The 13,035-nt window shown below is 38.9% G+C and overlaps 1 protein-coding gene across 7 annotated transcripts in view; it reads left to right on the top strand.

The window, feature by feature from the left end:
* ARHGAP29 (Rho GTPase activating protein 29) overlaps window positions 1-13,035 on the top strand; it is a 47,167-nt gene that overhangs the window by 13,451 nt on the left and 20,681 nt on the right. For 6 of the 7 annotated variants that reach the window (XM_039727135.1, XM_039727133.1, XM_039727134.1 and 3 more), the window contains exon 2: window positions 7,490-7,633. In XM_039727135.1, the coding sequence (XP_039583069.1) occupies window positions 7,490-7,633 (144 nt within the window). Of the gene's footprint in view, window positions 1-7,489; window positions 7,634-12,479; window positions 12,826-13,035 lie in introns of those variants that run through there. The other variant, XM_039727137.1, reaches the window with a different exon arrangement.

Below are 13,035 nucleotides of genomic sequence, written 5' to 3'. Positions count from 1 at the left end.
ATTCTCACTGAACTGGGTCAATATTGCTCTTTTCAAAAAAATACCCTTACAAAACTCTAATGCTTTTATTTCAAATATAGGCATTTGGGTTACTATTTTTATTACTTTGTTTTTCAAACTTCACATGTCTCTAGATTTTCCTCATTGAAATAATTTCTTAACTGATTATTTTCCATAAATTCTAATTTTTTTGCTGCAGTATGAGGTAGTTAGAACATTGGTTGGAGCACATGCTGCTAAAGACTATGAATTTAGTGTGGTGTGTTTTAATGATGCCATGGCAACAGGGGTTGCCATGATACTGATGAACAAAAAGGCTGGGACTGGCTGTCTTGCTAATTTGGAAGCTTCAAGTGCTATGTTTCTTGACAGAGGGATGGGTAGGTAGCTTCTTACTCTGCATTGTGCAGAGGGTAGAAAGGTGATGACTCTACCAGACCCTTCTGCAGCTTCCAGCCTTGCTAGAGATTTTGCAGGAATAAATTCTTCCAGGAATTCTCTGAGTGAGTTTTTCTGTGAATTAAAATGTTTCCTTCCTTACATCTGCAGCATGTAGCCAAATAAAGGAAGAAATATGATAGCTAAGACTGTTGCTTTCTCATCACCCCTGAACTATGACCACCAACAAATATGTCTATCACCATTAAAGAAAAAGTTTTGTTCATTTTATCTCCAAACAATCAATGAAAATCATGTCATAACTCATATGTTTACTGCCTAAAAAAAAGCTGCTTTGATGGTAGACTAGACAGTAGGGACATAGATAACCTTGCTGTGGTCAAACCACAATCAATAAAACTTGTTTTCACTGTCTGTTTGATTAATTCATGTGGTCTTGTGAATGTGGTAGTGAACTCTGTTAAATCAAACAAATATGCCAGGCTGTTAATTGTGTTATAATGGGGCTGACAGAGATAGCAAGCAAAAAGAAAATGATGGTTTAATCTGGGACTGTTTGCCAAACTGCCGATGTAGGCATTAGGTGATTTGCACACAGGTCATTATTGTGTGATTGTTTTGCCTGCTCTGTGATGCTCACTGGGAAGTCTCATAGTCTGGGTCAGGTTCAGACCTGCATGCTGACAGTGTCCTGGTATGCAATATGCACATAGATGAAGATGACAATAAAGAGATTTTAGATAAAATCAGTTTTATTTGGGATCAGCTTCATTCCAATGCTGATTTTTTTCCCCTGTCCTAGGTGCCACAAGTAGTGACACCATGTAATCCTTCTGTATAGTGTAATAGAAACAGGACATAATTTACTTAAAGGTCAAAATGACATTTTTTTAATAAATGGAATGAATGGTCTCTTAGCCAAGATATTGGTCTGGAATACTGAAATGTTGGTTACTCAAGCCTCTTTCTTCTGAGTTCTTCAATACTGAAAGTGACGAGAAGCTGACTGTTTGCATTCTATAAAGTGAAACTGTAATAAAAAGTTCTAGATCCATATATTGGGGAAATGGCTTCCAAGTTTGTGTGCTTGTTCTCACCACCATCCTGCAAGGTTATTTGGCTGGCCTGTTTGTCCTGAAAGAGGTTAGGATTCATGGAGAAGATGTGAAATGGTGCCTAAAATTGGAATTCATATGTCAGTTGAAGGGGAGGTGAAGTACACACACTTCAGTTGATCCCAGGAGAACAGATTTACAAAGGGAGTTCCCAAAATGAGGACTAGACCTGGTGAGACTGATGGCTACCATGGGCATTTAGGGGTTCTCATCAGCTGCATTTATTCTGTTGGAAATGTCCAGAGGGACTTCTCTGCAAATGATGATCATACTGAAGGCATAGTGTGTTTGTGAAGGTAGATGCAGAAAATATTTGTGCAAAACTTGAAGTTACCTTGTTTATAATAAGATTTTGACCAGTGAGGTGAGTTTCTGTAGACTTCCCCCAGTCTAAAGAGACTGGTGTGTGTATATAAAGTTGTGGCTGTAGAGAGCATGCATGGCGTGTTGTTCACACTGTGTAATGTTCTTGAAAGCTATTGGAATGCACGACATAACTGATCACATCTTCCTAATTGTAAAAAGCTCCTAATGGAAAGCTGGACTTTATTACGTGTTGTGAACTAGAATATCTGCTTTGACAATCTCACATGCATTCTGACTCAAAGAATTTTGCAAGGATGTGTTACTTTTCAGTTGTTTTATCTAGACTGCTACCCTCTCTTTCTTTAGTAAGACCAACTTCCGTTCTGAACAAACTTTTAGCCACAGCAAAACAATAGTTGTATTAGTGGTTTCCCTTCTTTTGGGACTGGTGGAAATTGAGTAGCAGAGAGTCTGCTGCTGTTAAGGTCTGAGTATTCTGTGGGGAGAAGCAGTAAGTAGAATTGCATGTACATCTCCTGTATGGGTCTGAAGAGCAGTGTAGTGGGGGAAAGACTGGTAGTCTCTATTTAAACTTATCCGGGCAAACATTTATTGACATAAACAACTTCAGAAATGTTTGGGCCAATAATAAATCAGGTCAGACAAAAGAATGCCAGCCAACTGACACAGCAGTGCCTTTCCCGACTGCGTGTATTGTGACCAGCCCTGACTTGGCAAGGAGGGTGACTGGTGCTGACAAGCTTGATGAGCAAATTTGATTGTTTTGCATGAATAGAATCCATAGCTGTAAGGACATTATTGCTCAGTAACTTACTAAACAAAAGCTTCCCTTTGAGAAATATGTAAAATTAGAAAATAGGTAGATTATACTTTTGCATTAAAGATGTGTGAGCGGTTATAAAATGTGGTGACCAAAACCATTGAGGACTGGGATGCCAGTGACAATAGTGTGCTACTGTGATGACTTGGCAAACAGACTTTCCAGCTGCTTTGTACTGTCATTCTTGTATATTAGACTTGTCAGCTTTGAATACATGCTTTTGCACCCTGTTCTTCTGTATCCACTTCTCCTACAGAGTATGCTTTCATTTGGGAAGAGTTTGTTTTCAGCTCTTGTAAATGACAGTTCAACCCCTAGTGAAAGAAGGTTTTCAGATAGGCTACTAAACTCTATCCAACCCTTTTTTCCCCTCCCTTTTCAGTTTTAAGAGCTGGTTTTCTCCTTTTGAGAGGTAGGGGGCTGACTCCTTCTTCCAGGAGATTGCAGGAACCCAGTCACCTGAGTGAACAGCTGAGCTCAAGTGCCCAGAGAGGGCCTCTAAGTGTTGCAGGATCACTGACATGATCCTGCTTTAGACTTCTGTGGATTTTGCATTTCATGCTATTAAGCTTGAGACTGGTTTTGAAACAATATGGCGTCCATTGGTGGAGAATTTCCTGCTGACTTCATGTGCATCAATGAATGTGTACAGCAATACAAGGGACAGAAGAAAAAATGAAAGTAAATACTTTTTGTGAGTACTTCAGTTAGATTGAATCGCTGCAGGAACTCATTGGAGACACATTTCATTGTGCATTCCTTTCACTGTATTTGTTCTACCATTGTTTTGATCTCAGCCATTTTCAGACTTTTTACCATTAAAACTCTGCTTCTGTTCTTCTGGCATATTTAGGCTGTTTTGCTACCTGAGGTTTCTATATTTGTCCTGAACAGGAAATCTCTGGTTTAGTATCTGTTTGGTCTCAGTTATTGTGAATGCAGTGTAGTTGTGGTTCCTGATGACTTCTGCCCCCACCTCTCCCCAAGCACCACTTGTCACAGACCTTTTGTCTTCTGGAGGCACACAAACAATGTTTCAGATATTTTGTAAACAAATTATACAGTGATGGAATACAAAGAAATCTCAGTTGGGTGTAGCCAGGCCTTTGCTTTTGAGAGTACAAATAAGTAATCTCCTGCTTGAGTGCATTATTTTAGTGATAGTGTTCTCCTGGATGGTATGATAAACATTTAATTTAACTCAGTGGTTGTTTTCCATTAGCATTTCCCTTTGAAGCTTATTACTTCTGTTTTAGACTTTGAAGAGGCTTGTGTCCGCTTCAAGATTTTTCTTTTGTTTTTCCCCTTCTCACTTATTTTGCCTTTCCCCCCCTGCCCCAGGTCTATTGTTCTGGCAAGATATATTATCAAATTTTAATTGTATGAAAGTGCATTTTTGGATCATTTTTGCTTTAATTAGTCTTTGGAGGGGTGTTGTTTTTTGTCTTCATTTAACAAATAAGGAACCCTAAGAGACTTTTTTGACTTATAACGACAAGTCTGCAGTTGTGAGTCACATTGAAGTCCCAAGAACAAATCATGCTCTTTGATATATGTCTGTGTTATACTCCTCCCTGAGCACTCTCAAACTGACAATAACCTGTAGATTGGTGGGGCTGCTTTATGGCCTTTTTCCCTTCCCTGATTGCTAGGGGTCCAAAAAATCTACCCGCCATGTTGCCAAAAGCATCTGGCTATGGAGTGTGGGTATTCTGATCACATAATTAGGAGCTCTTCTCTCCAGACATAGCTTTGAGCACCTGTGTGTCACAAGGCAGGGACACCATCATTTTGACTAGGCAGGAGATGCAGTTCTAGTCCAATGGTGCCCTTGTGCTGACCATCTCTAGTCTATTGACCACAATATTCATGCCCTTCATGTGAGGCTGCATGCATCCTGGTTAGACAGAGATGGCTGATGGGGATGTTCCTAGTATATAGTCTTCAAATACCTTCATAAAAGTCCAGCCATCCCAACCCTGCCAATAAAAAGAATTAGTTCTGGTGAAAGATTGTGGAATATTTGTCTGCTTGTGAAGGTCTGTAAGAAGAGATAAAATAGAAACTCCAAGGACTACCTTCATAAGAATTTCGAAACTTAAGTTTACACACTAGTCATATTTCTTAATGAACTAATTTGAATTGCCTCTAACTACTGATATCCTAATTCCTGAAGATTACATGTTACTATAATTTTAAGATATATTATCTGTGTTGTCTGATCCACTTTGAGTTTGTGGGCATCATACAACTTTGCTATTTTTCATTTTTATCACTGCCTGTACCTGGAACTGCCTTGTACTCCCAACAGCATTTATTCTTGCATTGATGGAGTAAAAATGATGAATTAAAACCTGAAGGGACCATTAAAATTACTGGTTTTCATTTTGACAGCTATAAAATTTTTCTGAGTTTTAGAAGGTGGCAGTGGCCATACTGGCTTAGGCTAAAGCTGTGTCTGACCCATTGTATGAGCTCTCATGTTTGCCAAAGTTTAATAGCTAGAGAAAAGTAAAAATGAGAGGTTAGTTATGTGCTCTCAACTGTTTTTGCTTAGTAGAATTCTTGAGCTGTTGCAAGTTACATTGGTTTAGTACAATACTTGGTAGCTCAGTAGAATAAAGGGTGGAGTAGTTGAATGAAAAGTTGTGAAGGCAGGTTCAAAAGGAGTTAAGTTCATTCAGAGGCAGCAGTTATGTTTTGTGTGCAGGAGCAGCTGTGGGTGCTGGGGAACTGCACTGCTGAAAGCAGCCAGTCTGCTCTGGGCTCTAAGCAGCAGCCACTGCTGTGCAAGGCACAGGCCAGAGCTCATGGCCAGACCCACCAGGGCATTTACTGACTCATTAGTAACTCACAGGGAAACTTCACTTCTCCAGCTCTCCTTGTTTCCATGTAAACTTCTTGTGTCGATATTGTGGTTTGGCAAGAAATTCCACAGGTCTCTTACATGAAAAATCACCCTTTTCTGTTTTGAAGCTCCTGCTTGCTCACTTTAATCATCTGAGGTGTGTTACACAGAATTGAAAGACATGGAAAGCAATTGATTCTACCTGGTATTCTCATGCCTTTTTAAATTTTCTGATCTTCCTTCATATTCCCTATAAATCTTTTATTATGCAAGGTGGCAGCTTCTACTGTTGTTGCTTTCATGGAAACCACTTCAAGCCTGGATTGCTTTCCCCATAAAGGTCTGAACTCTGAGCTATAGTATGCCTTTACATCAATGTGTGTTTGTCATAAACAGCCTCTGCTAATGTGAATGCACTGAGTCATGGTCAGGTTGAGTACCAGGCTTTTGACAATTTTTTGCCTTAGGTATGCTTGAGTGAGTTAAAAATCATTATATGTAGGTGTAAATGAAGATAAAGCCACAACTGGTTGGTTGGGTTTTTTTAATAAGTTACTTAGAACTTTCCTAATTTACTGCTAAGATGGATTTTTGTATGTCCTGCTATAGATAGAGCTTCCTTGTCCCTTCCAGCAGGAAAAGTGCCTGTGAATGGTAGATAGTCTTTACCTTCGTGTACTTCCTGAGTCAAGGTTTATTCCTTTGACAATGTATAAGCCAGGCTGAGTTGAAAAAAAGAGAATCTCCTGATATGTGGCATGTAGGGGAATAAAGCCTGAAGCACAGTGGTCCTTAGGAAATTTGCTATTGTACCTGATACAAACATGTAAAATTGGTGTGTAGCCCCCCCCCCAACTGCACACTTTTGACAACAGTGATCTACTGTACTGATGTGTCATGTTGTACTATGTGCACTCCTCAGAAAAATGTAGGTGCCTCTAGCCTCAATATAATGTCACCAGAAAAAATGGCTCTGAGTGAAACTATTCTCTGGGCAACACTGGATCAATTTGCACTGTACTGTGATTTTCTGTATTGACCTGTTTGTTATCATGGCCACAGCCAACACAGAATTGCCCTGCTCGGTGGGGAAGTGAGTCAGCTTCTATTAGATCCTCTTTTTCTTTTTCATAAGCTAGACTTTCCTGAATTTGAAAGCTTTTTACCACAACTTGCAACGCAGCACTCTAGCACATGAGAAACTTTAATTCCATGCACCAGCACCTCTTCTGTAACAGAACAGATTGTGGTTTAACCTATACTGTGAATGCAACAATAAGTATTTTGTAAAAAACTTAGATGAGGTTGGGATTTAGAGGCACAGAGCAAGAGGCATGTAATATAAAAAGCGTCACCATCTTGGAGTGTGTTAGAGAATTTTTATGATTTGGCCTAATTCAGATGTTCAATAAGGACTTACATGCTTACTTATAAGGACTGTCATGCTTAAAGACAGACCTGTGTAGATTTAGGCTTATATACTAAAGATGCTTAAGATTTTGCTGATAATTTAATTAAAAACTAACCAGAATTTGCCAGAAATTTTAATTCAAAAACATACATATATTGAATTTCTATCAGGTGAAGAATTACCTAATGAACAATCAGAATCTGCTTTTATTGATACTTTTTTTCATATATGTAATTATCAAAATGGTGGTTGATGAAATGACATGAGAAAATGGTTTAGTTTAGAAACCTTAGGGTATTGGTGTAGAATTTCCACACTCTTTTTTTTAAAAGTATATTTGCTTGACCTTTTGTAAGAAATAAGTTTGTGTAAATGATGAACAATATTGCAAGGTTACTATTGGCAACTGCTATTATAACTCTTATCTTTTTAACAATTTCTTTATTTTACATAGGCTCAGCTTCAATATGGCCTAGAATTCCATGCAGCTGAATACCATAAAAGTGTTTTGTAATGTGTCTGGGTGTTAATTCACTGTTTTAATGTAGTTTCTCCTTTACTTTTTTCAGAAAATCATGATGGCCTGCATCAAGTAGTACATGAACGCCTGGGGGAGTTGCTACGTGTTTTAAAAGCAGTGATAAATAAACATCAGACTCTAAATTCAGTTGATATTCTTAGTGCTGCAGGAACAGTTATTGCAAAAGTAAAAGGTAAGGAATTACTATATTTCATATTCATGGAAAATTGTAGTTAGTGACTTGGTTGTCTTGGAGTTATAGATAGACTTATACATATACAGAAGAAACTGGGGGTTTTTTTTAAGCATAGTACTGTAATACTTGTTAAAAAAATGCCTTCCCTAAGTGAAGACTTAAGTAAAGTTAAGTAAATTAAGTAACTTGTTCTCTCATTGATGTGATAAAATTCTGCTTATAGGGAGCTGAGTGCAAACCCACATTGAATTCTGAAAGCACAAGCCTGTGATTTTAAGCTTTTCTTTACCTGAGTATCACAGAATAATATCATAGAGTAATAAACCTGGCATTGATCTGCTTTGAGATTTGTCAAGAATCTTTGCCTAAGTTTGTGAATCTGTAGGGATGGTACTTTTATCAGGTGAAGAAATCTCTGAGCAATCCAAATCTGAATAGTTGAAGAGTTATCAGTTCCACAAGTGCATTGTAGGCATGTGTCAATAAAGGTGTCAATAGCACCAAGAAAAAGTGTTGCAGACATGTTAATACTTTCTGTTGTTGATCTTTGCTACTGCGGTTCTCAGCATGCCAGACAAATGCAAATAGTGAAGCACTCAATTGCTCCAGCCCCAGAAACGTGTTCCTTCTTTGTATGACCTTTGACTGCAGCTCTTCCTACTCTGGAGTCTGCTGTATTACTGTGGAACCAGCTTTGAGTGGGGTTAAATCTCTGCCTCTTGCCTGTGTTAAATCATGTAGGATATCTTCCTTCAGAGACACATAGTTTCATTTTTCTTCTTTGTCTAGGCTTTCCCTCTTGTCTCCTATTTATCTGAAATTTACATTTATGTCTGAAATGTATTGTTGATTCAGTAAAGTGGGAATATGAGTTAAAATGCTAATGTGTTTAGCTTCCTGATTCCTATATATCGGCATCTTCCAAGCTTCTTATGGATTCTTCTATTGATACATGGTTTTACCAGTTTGTTTGATCTTGGCAGGTAGTAGCAGACAACTTTGCATTTTCTTTGTGTTACACGTGGAGTTTCCTGTAGTTCTGTACCTGTATTTCAAATGATCATGGGACAGGACTATAACTTCTGAACTTGTTTTAGAGGTTTGTATGTTAAAGCAGAAACACAGAGGGTATCCCTTGTGGTGCTGTTTGCTTATTGACCATGGGGAGCCTTGAAGTACACACATACAGTGGTAGTCAGTGTTAAGTGAACATGTTAATTATTTAGTGAACATAATTCTTCCACCTCTGACAAGTTGTTTCCATGCTTAAGTGCTGTGGTAACATGACTGTGTCCTCTACTCTGCCCTAATTTCATTGGTCACAGGACAATGTTCAACTTACTTAAGAAATGTTGAGGAAAAGTGGCTTAAGGTATGCAAATAAATCATATAATATTGTTTTAAAACCACTCTCAAGCTTAACAGCATGAAATGCAAAATCCACGGAAGTCTAAAGCAGGATCATGTCAGTGATCCTGCAACACTTAGAGGCCCTCTCTGGGCACTTGAGCTCAGCTGTTCACTCAGGTGACTGGGTTCCTGCAATCTCCTGGAAGAAGGAGTCAGCCCCCTACCTCTCAAAAGGAGAAAACCAGCTCTTAAAACTGAAAAGGGTGGGGGGGAAAAGGGTTGGATAGAGTTTAGTAGCCTATCTGAAAATCTTCTTTCACTAGGGGATGAACTGTTACAAGAGCTGAAAACAAACAGTGCTGCCTCAATGTTTGTAGCCATTGATACAAACAAGTACTTTGGTACGAAGATTTTGGTAATGCCTGTCAGTGTTTGCTCAGACACATACTGTATTTGTGACACCTCTGGAGATGGAAATGGGGAGATCTCAGGACTCTTTCTGACTGGTACTTCAGTCCTACTTCTCTGTGAACAGCGAAGCCTTTGCTGTGTGAAAACAGACTACCTCCCCCCAGCATAATCTGTGGTAAATGTGAAGGCAGTTTGTCTTTAGCACCTGTTTGGTTTTTACAGCTGTTCTTTTTCTGAAAATCATACTGCTCCAAGTTTATATTCAAACTGAAGTGTATGACAGCTGGTACTGAGAAAGCGGAAATAAAAATACAGCACATTGTGGTGATCATAAGCATATCAGACCTCAAATTTGCTTACTTTGTCCTGTGTGTAACACATGCATTCACATGTTTTCAGCTGTGGTTATTTCACCAGAGGTAATGCAGCTTTTGAATAAACAGGAAGCTACAAGAATGTGAGGAGCTGGTAGAACATATCCAGTATCCTTTTTCCTCTGGCTTCCCTGTCTTTGTTAATGTGACATTATGAAAAGTTCATGTGACTCATCTGTTTCTTGTCATTGGAGGACAGAACTATAAAAAGATATGGAAGCACTCCGTAACTGGATTTATGACTAGGAAGAAAATTAACCTGCCATGGAAAAATTCTGATGTTTATTTAGGAGAGGGTGAAATAGAAACAAGCTGAGATTTACATGTGATTCCACCTCCTGGTTTTTGAGTCTTTGCATAATGTCAGAGTTTAAAATACAGCTTTTCTTTGGAACTTCATATAGGGACGTACTGCTATCATAACAAAATGCCTTTTGCTCTTCATTAAATCAGTTACAATAACTTTGGAACCTTAGTGACTAATGAAGTATTAGTGTCTTGTGAAGTGTTCTCATAACTATGACAAATTGCACTGTGCTTTAAACATAATGTCCAGTGCAGATGGACTACCCCCCTTTAGATTACTGCACGTGTGAATATTTCAAAAGCTAACAAAAATTACAGTGTGTGTGACCATCTTTAAAGCTTCTTGGCCATTTTTCAGGACCTTCAATGGGAATGATACAAATGCGCCCTTCGTTCTGCTTTGGATGTTCAATGCTTTTCCTTTTAGATAGATTGAAGGAAAAACTAGCCGTAACATGTCATCTGAATTGTGCTATGGAGAATCATGCTTGGCAGTACAGGTTTGTCAGACTTGTGCTATTTTGGACTGAGGTTGAGGGAGAATGGCGGTGAGAAGAGTGGGACATGACACATTTGATTTCTCTGGTTACATGTTGGACATGACATGCGTCACTGGGCCTCTTTGGACTCTACTACTTATACATGCCTACTTGAGTGCTTCATGAAAAATGTCTTTTAAATGGCACCTCACTTGACATGGAAGAATTGAGACTTGCCAAAGCATCTTGCTTGGAACCTAATGGGAGCCTAAAGGCTCCCATTTCTGTAAGTCACTTCCCATTCTGGCACAGCATCATATTCATAGTTATTTCTTCACTTATGGTGCCTTTACATAGTTGATGGCCCCAGAGGACACGGTTCTCCTAATTCCATACTGAATTCAAGTTTGTACTCTTTTTCTGCTCTTCATTACACCCTTTGACTTAACCACTAGAATGAATACTGATTCCTGGTGAAGCTGAAAATTACACTTGCCTTGTAGAAGTTTCCTATTTAAGCATAGGCTTTTTTGTAGTAGTTCTGCATCAAAAATAAATACTTCAAACAAGAAGTAAAAAACTGAAGTAATTCAGTTTTATTGGTGTATCTGTGATGTTCATTCAGAGCAAAATTTGTTATGGAAGAAGTAGGAAACAGTTCCTTGAAATTGTTTTGTTGGCACCCACCTTAAGTTGAGGCAGCCAAAGTACAATTTGTTGGTAGTAAGTACAGGCTGGTGAAATTATATGGCACTAAGAACTAAAAGTAGAACAATGGGGCTTGGACAGCCTGTTGAGCTTCTCTAGAATACAAAAATATTCTTCTGCTCTCCATACTATTGCTCTTTTTACTTATGTTCCTCTCCCCATTTATTTTACATGTTTTTGAAGAAGAGAGGTAATAACAAGAGGTATTACAAGTCTTTGTTTTCAGAGAGGGAGTGGTCTTTTGGTCTTTGTTGGGATTTTGTTTGCTTGGGTGGTTGTTTTGTTTTTGACATAGTTCTGAAAGGTTTTTGAAAGCATTGTTGTGAGTTTAAAGATAAAATTGGTTGCACAGGTACTGAGTTCTAAGAAGTCTGGCTGGTTGCTTACTTCTTATAAGTGAGCTAGTAAAGCATGGATTGAGGATGTATTCCTCTCCAAAACACATACATGGTGATGCTATCATATATGTCTATCATGTATGGGAAAACTGACCTGCGAAGAGCAAATTCTGTGAGCTTGTCCAGGCTCTGCAGACAGCTGGCAAGGCAGCTTTGCTGCTGTCAGTCCTGCACGTGTGTGTGGGCAGCAGGCTTGGGGCAGCCAGTGAACTTGTGCTGCCTCCAGCATGGCTGTGCCCCATGGGCTGTGTGCCTGTGAGCTCACCGGGAGCTATCCATCACCTTCTAAAGGCCCTGCTTGCCCTTTGGTCTCCAAAGCTGTCAGCCTTTCCTTCATCGTTTTAGAAGCATTGCTCAAATGTCCTCAGGCTGTGCTTCAGCTTCTGAGATTCTCACTTCTAAAACATTCATGGCTGTTTTGGGTTCCCTAGCCTGACCTGTGCTTGATTCGAAAAAGTTTTGATGGCATGACCCAAGAGCTGAAACTGCAGCATTTTAATGAGATTGCCAAACCCACCTCAGTTTGAGGACAGCTTTTGAAATAAAGATCCACTGCAAGCTAGGCTTGCATTTCTGCTACTGGATTTGGATTTTAAAGTACCACTGTCATATGACTTTTTGAAGTTCATTATGTGTCATCTGAAATCTCACTTAAAAGAGTTGTCTAGTTGTGTTCTTGCTTTGAAATCTGTACAACTATAGATAGATAGCTGTCATTTCCAGACATGGCAAGATTACTATAGTTCATTGTTGTCAGTAGCTATTGTGTGCAGTCAGGATGTCCTGGGGAAAGAGAGTGCGTGGTTTAAAGTTGACGTTAAGTACATCAGCATTCCAGTGGTGGTAAGCTAGAAAAAAGTTAGTGGTATTCTACTGAATTACTGAGACATTAGACTAACCTGTTTTGGGAGAAGTGAAAAGAAGGAAATTTGAAAATTTTGAGATTTGTTATTCCTTTTGTGATGGATCCTGAAAAAGAAAGGATTTCTCTGGCATATAAAGTGTAAAGCTTAACAAAACTCTTCCTGGAACAGGAAGGCAGAGTGAAACAGACGGCGTTTCTTTAGGGAAAGGCTCTCTATATTAATGTCTTGTTAGCTGAGTGAAAGAAGTGCTCTCTCTCTGAAGACACTGTGGCTAATGGATATACAAATGTTTCCATGGTAAGTGCTTTGAATACATAGACAATTTTTGCTAATTCCTTCTAATTTTGAAACAGTTTGCATTTCATGCCGGCTCTTAAATGATTTTTCCAGTCATTAGGGGCTGGTAATCAATAGAACTCCTTGTGACTGTTGTTGCTTAATGTTTTGGAATGCAAAGTTTAGACTTATGCACAGTATTATTTCTGGAAAACTGAGGTTTTCAACTAA

This window comes from Passer montanus, unplaced genomic scaffold (assembly GCF_014805655.1).
Source record: "Passer montanus isolate IOZ18808 unplaced genomic scaffold, ASM1480565v1 scaffold60, whole genome shotgun sequence".
Lineage (NCBI taxonomy): Eukaryota > Metazoa > Chordata > Aves > Passeriformes > Passeridae > Passer > Passer montanus.
This window is presented reverse-complemented; position numbering and strand designations above follow the sequence as displayed.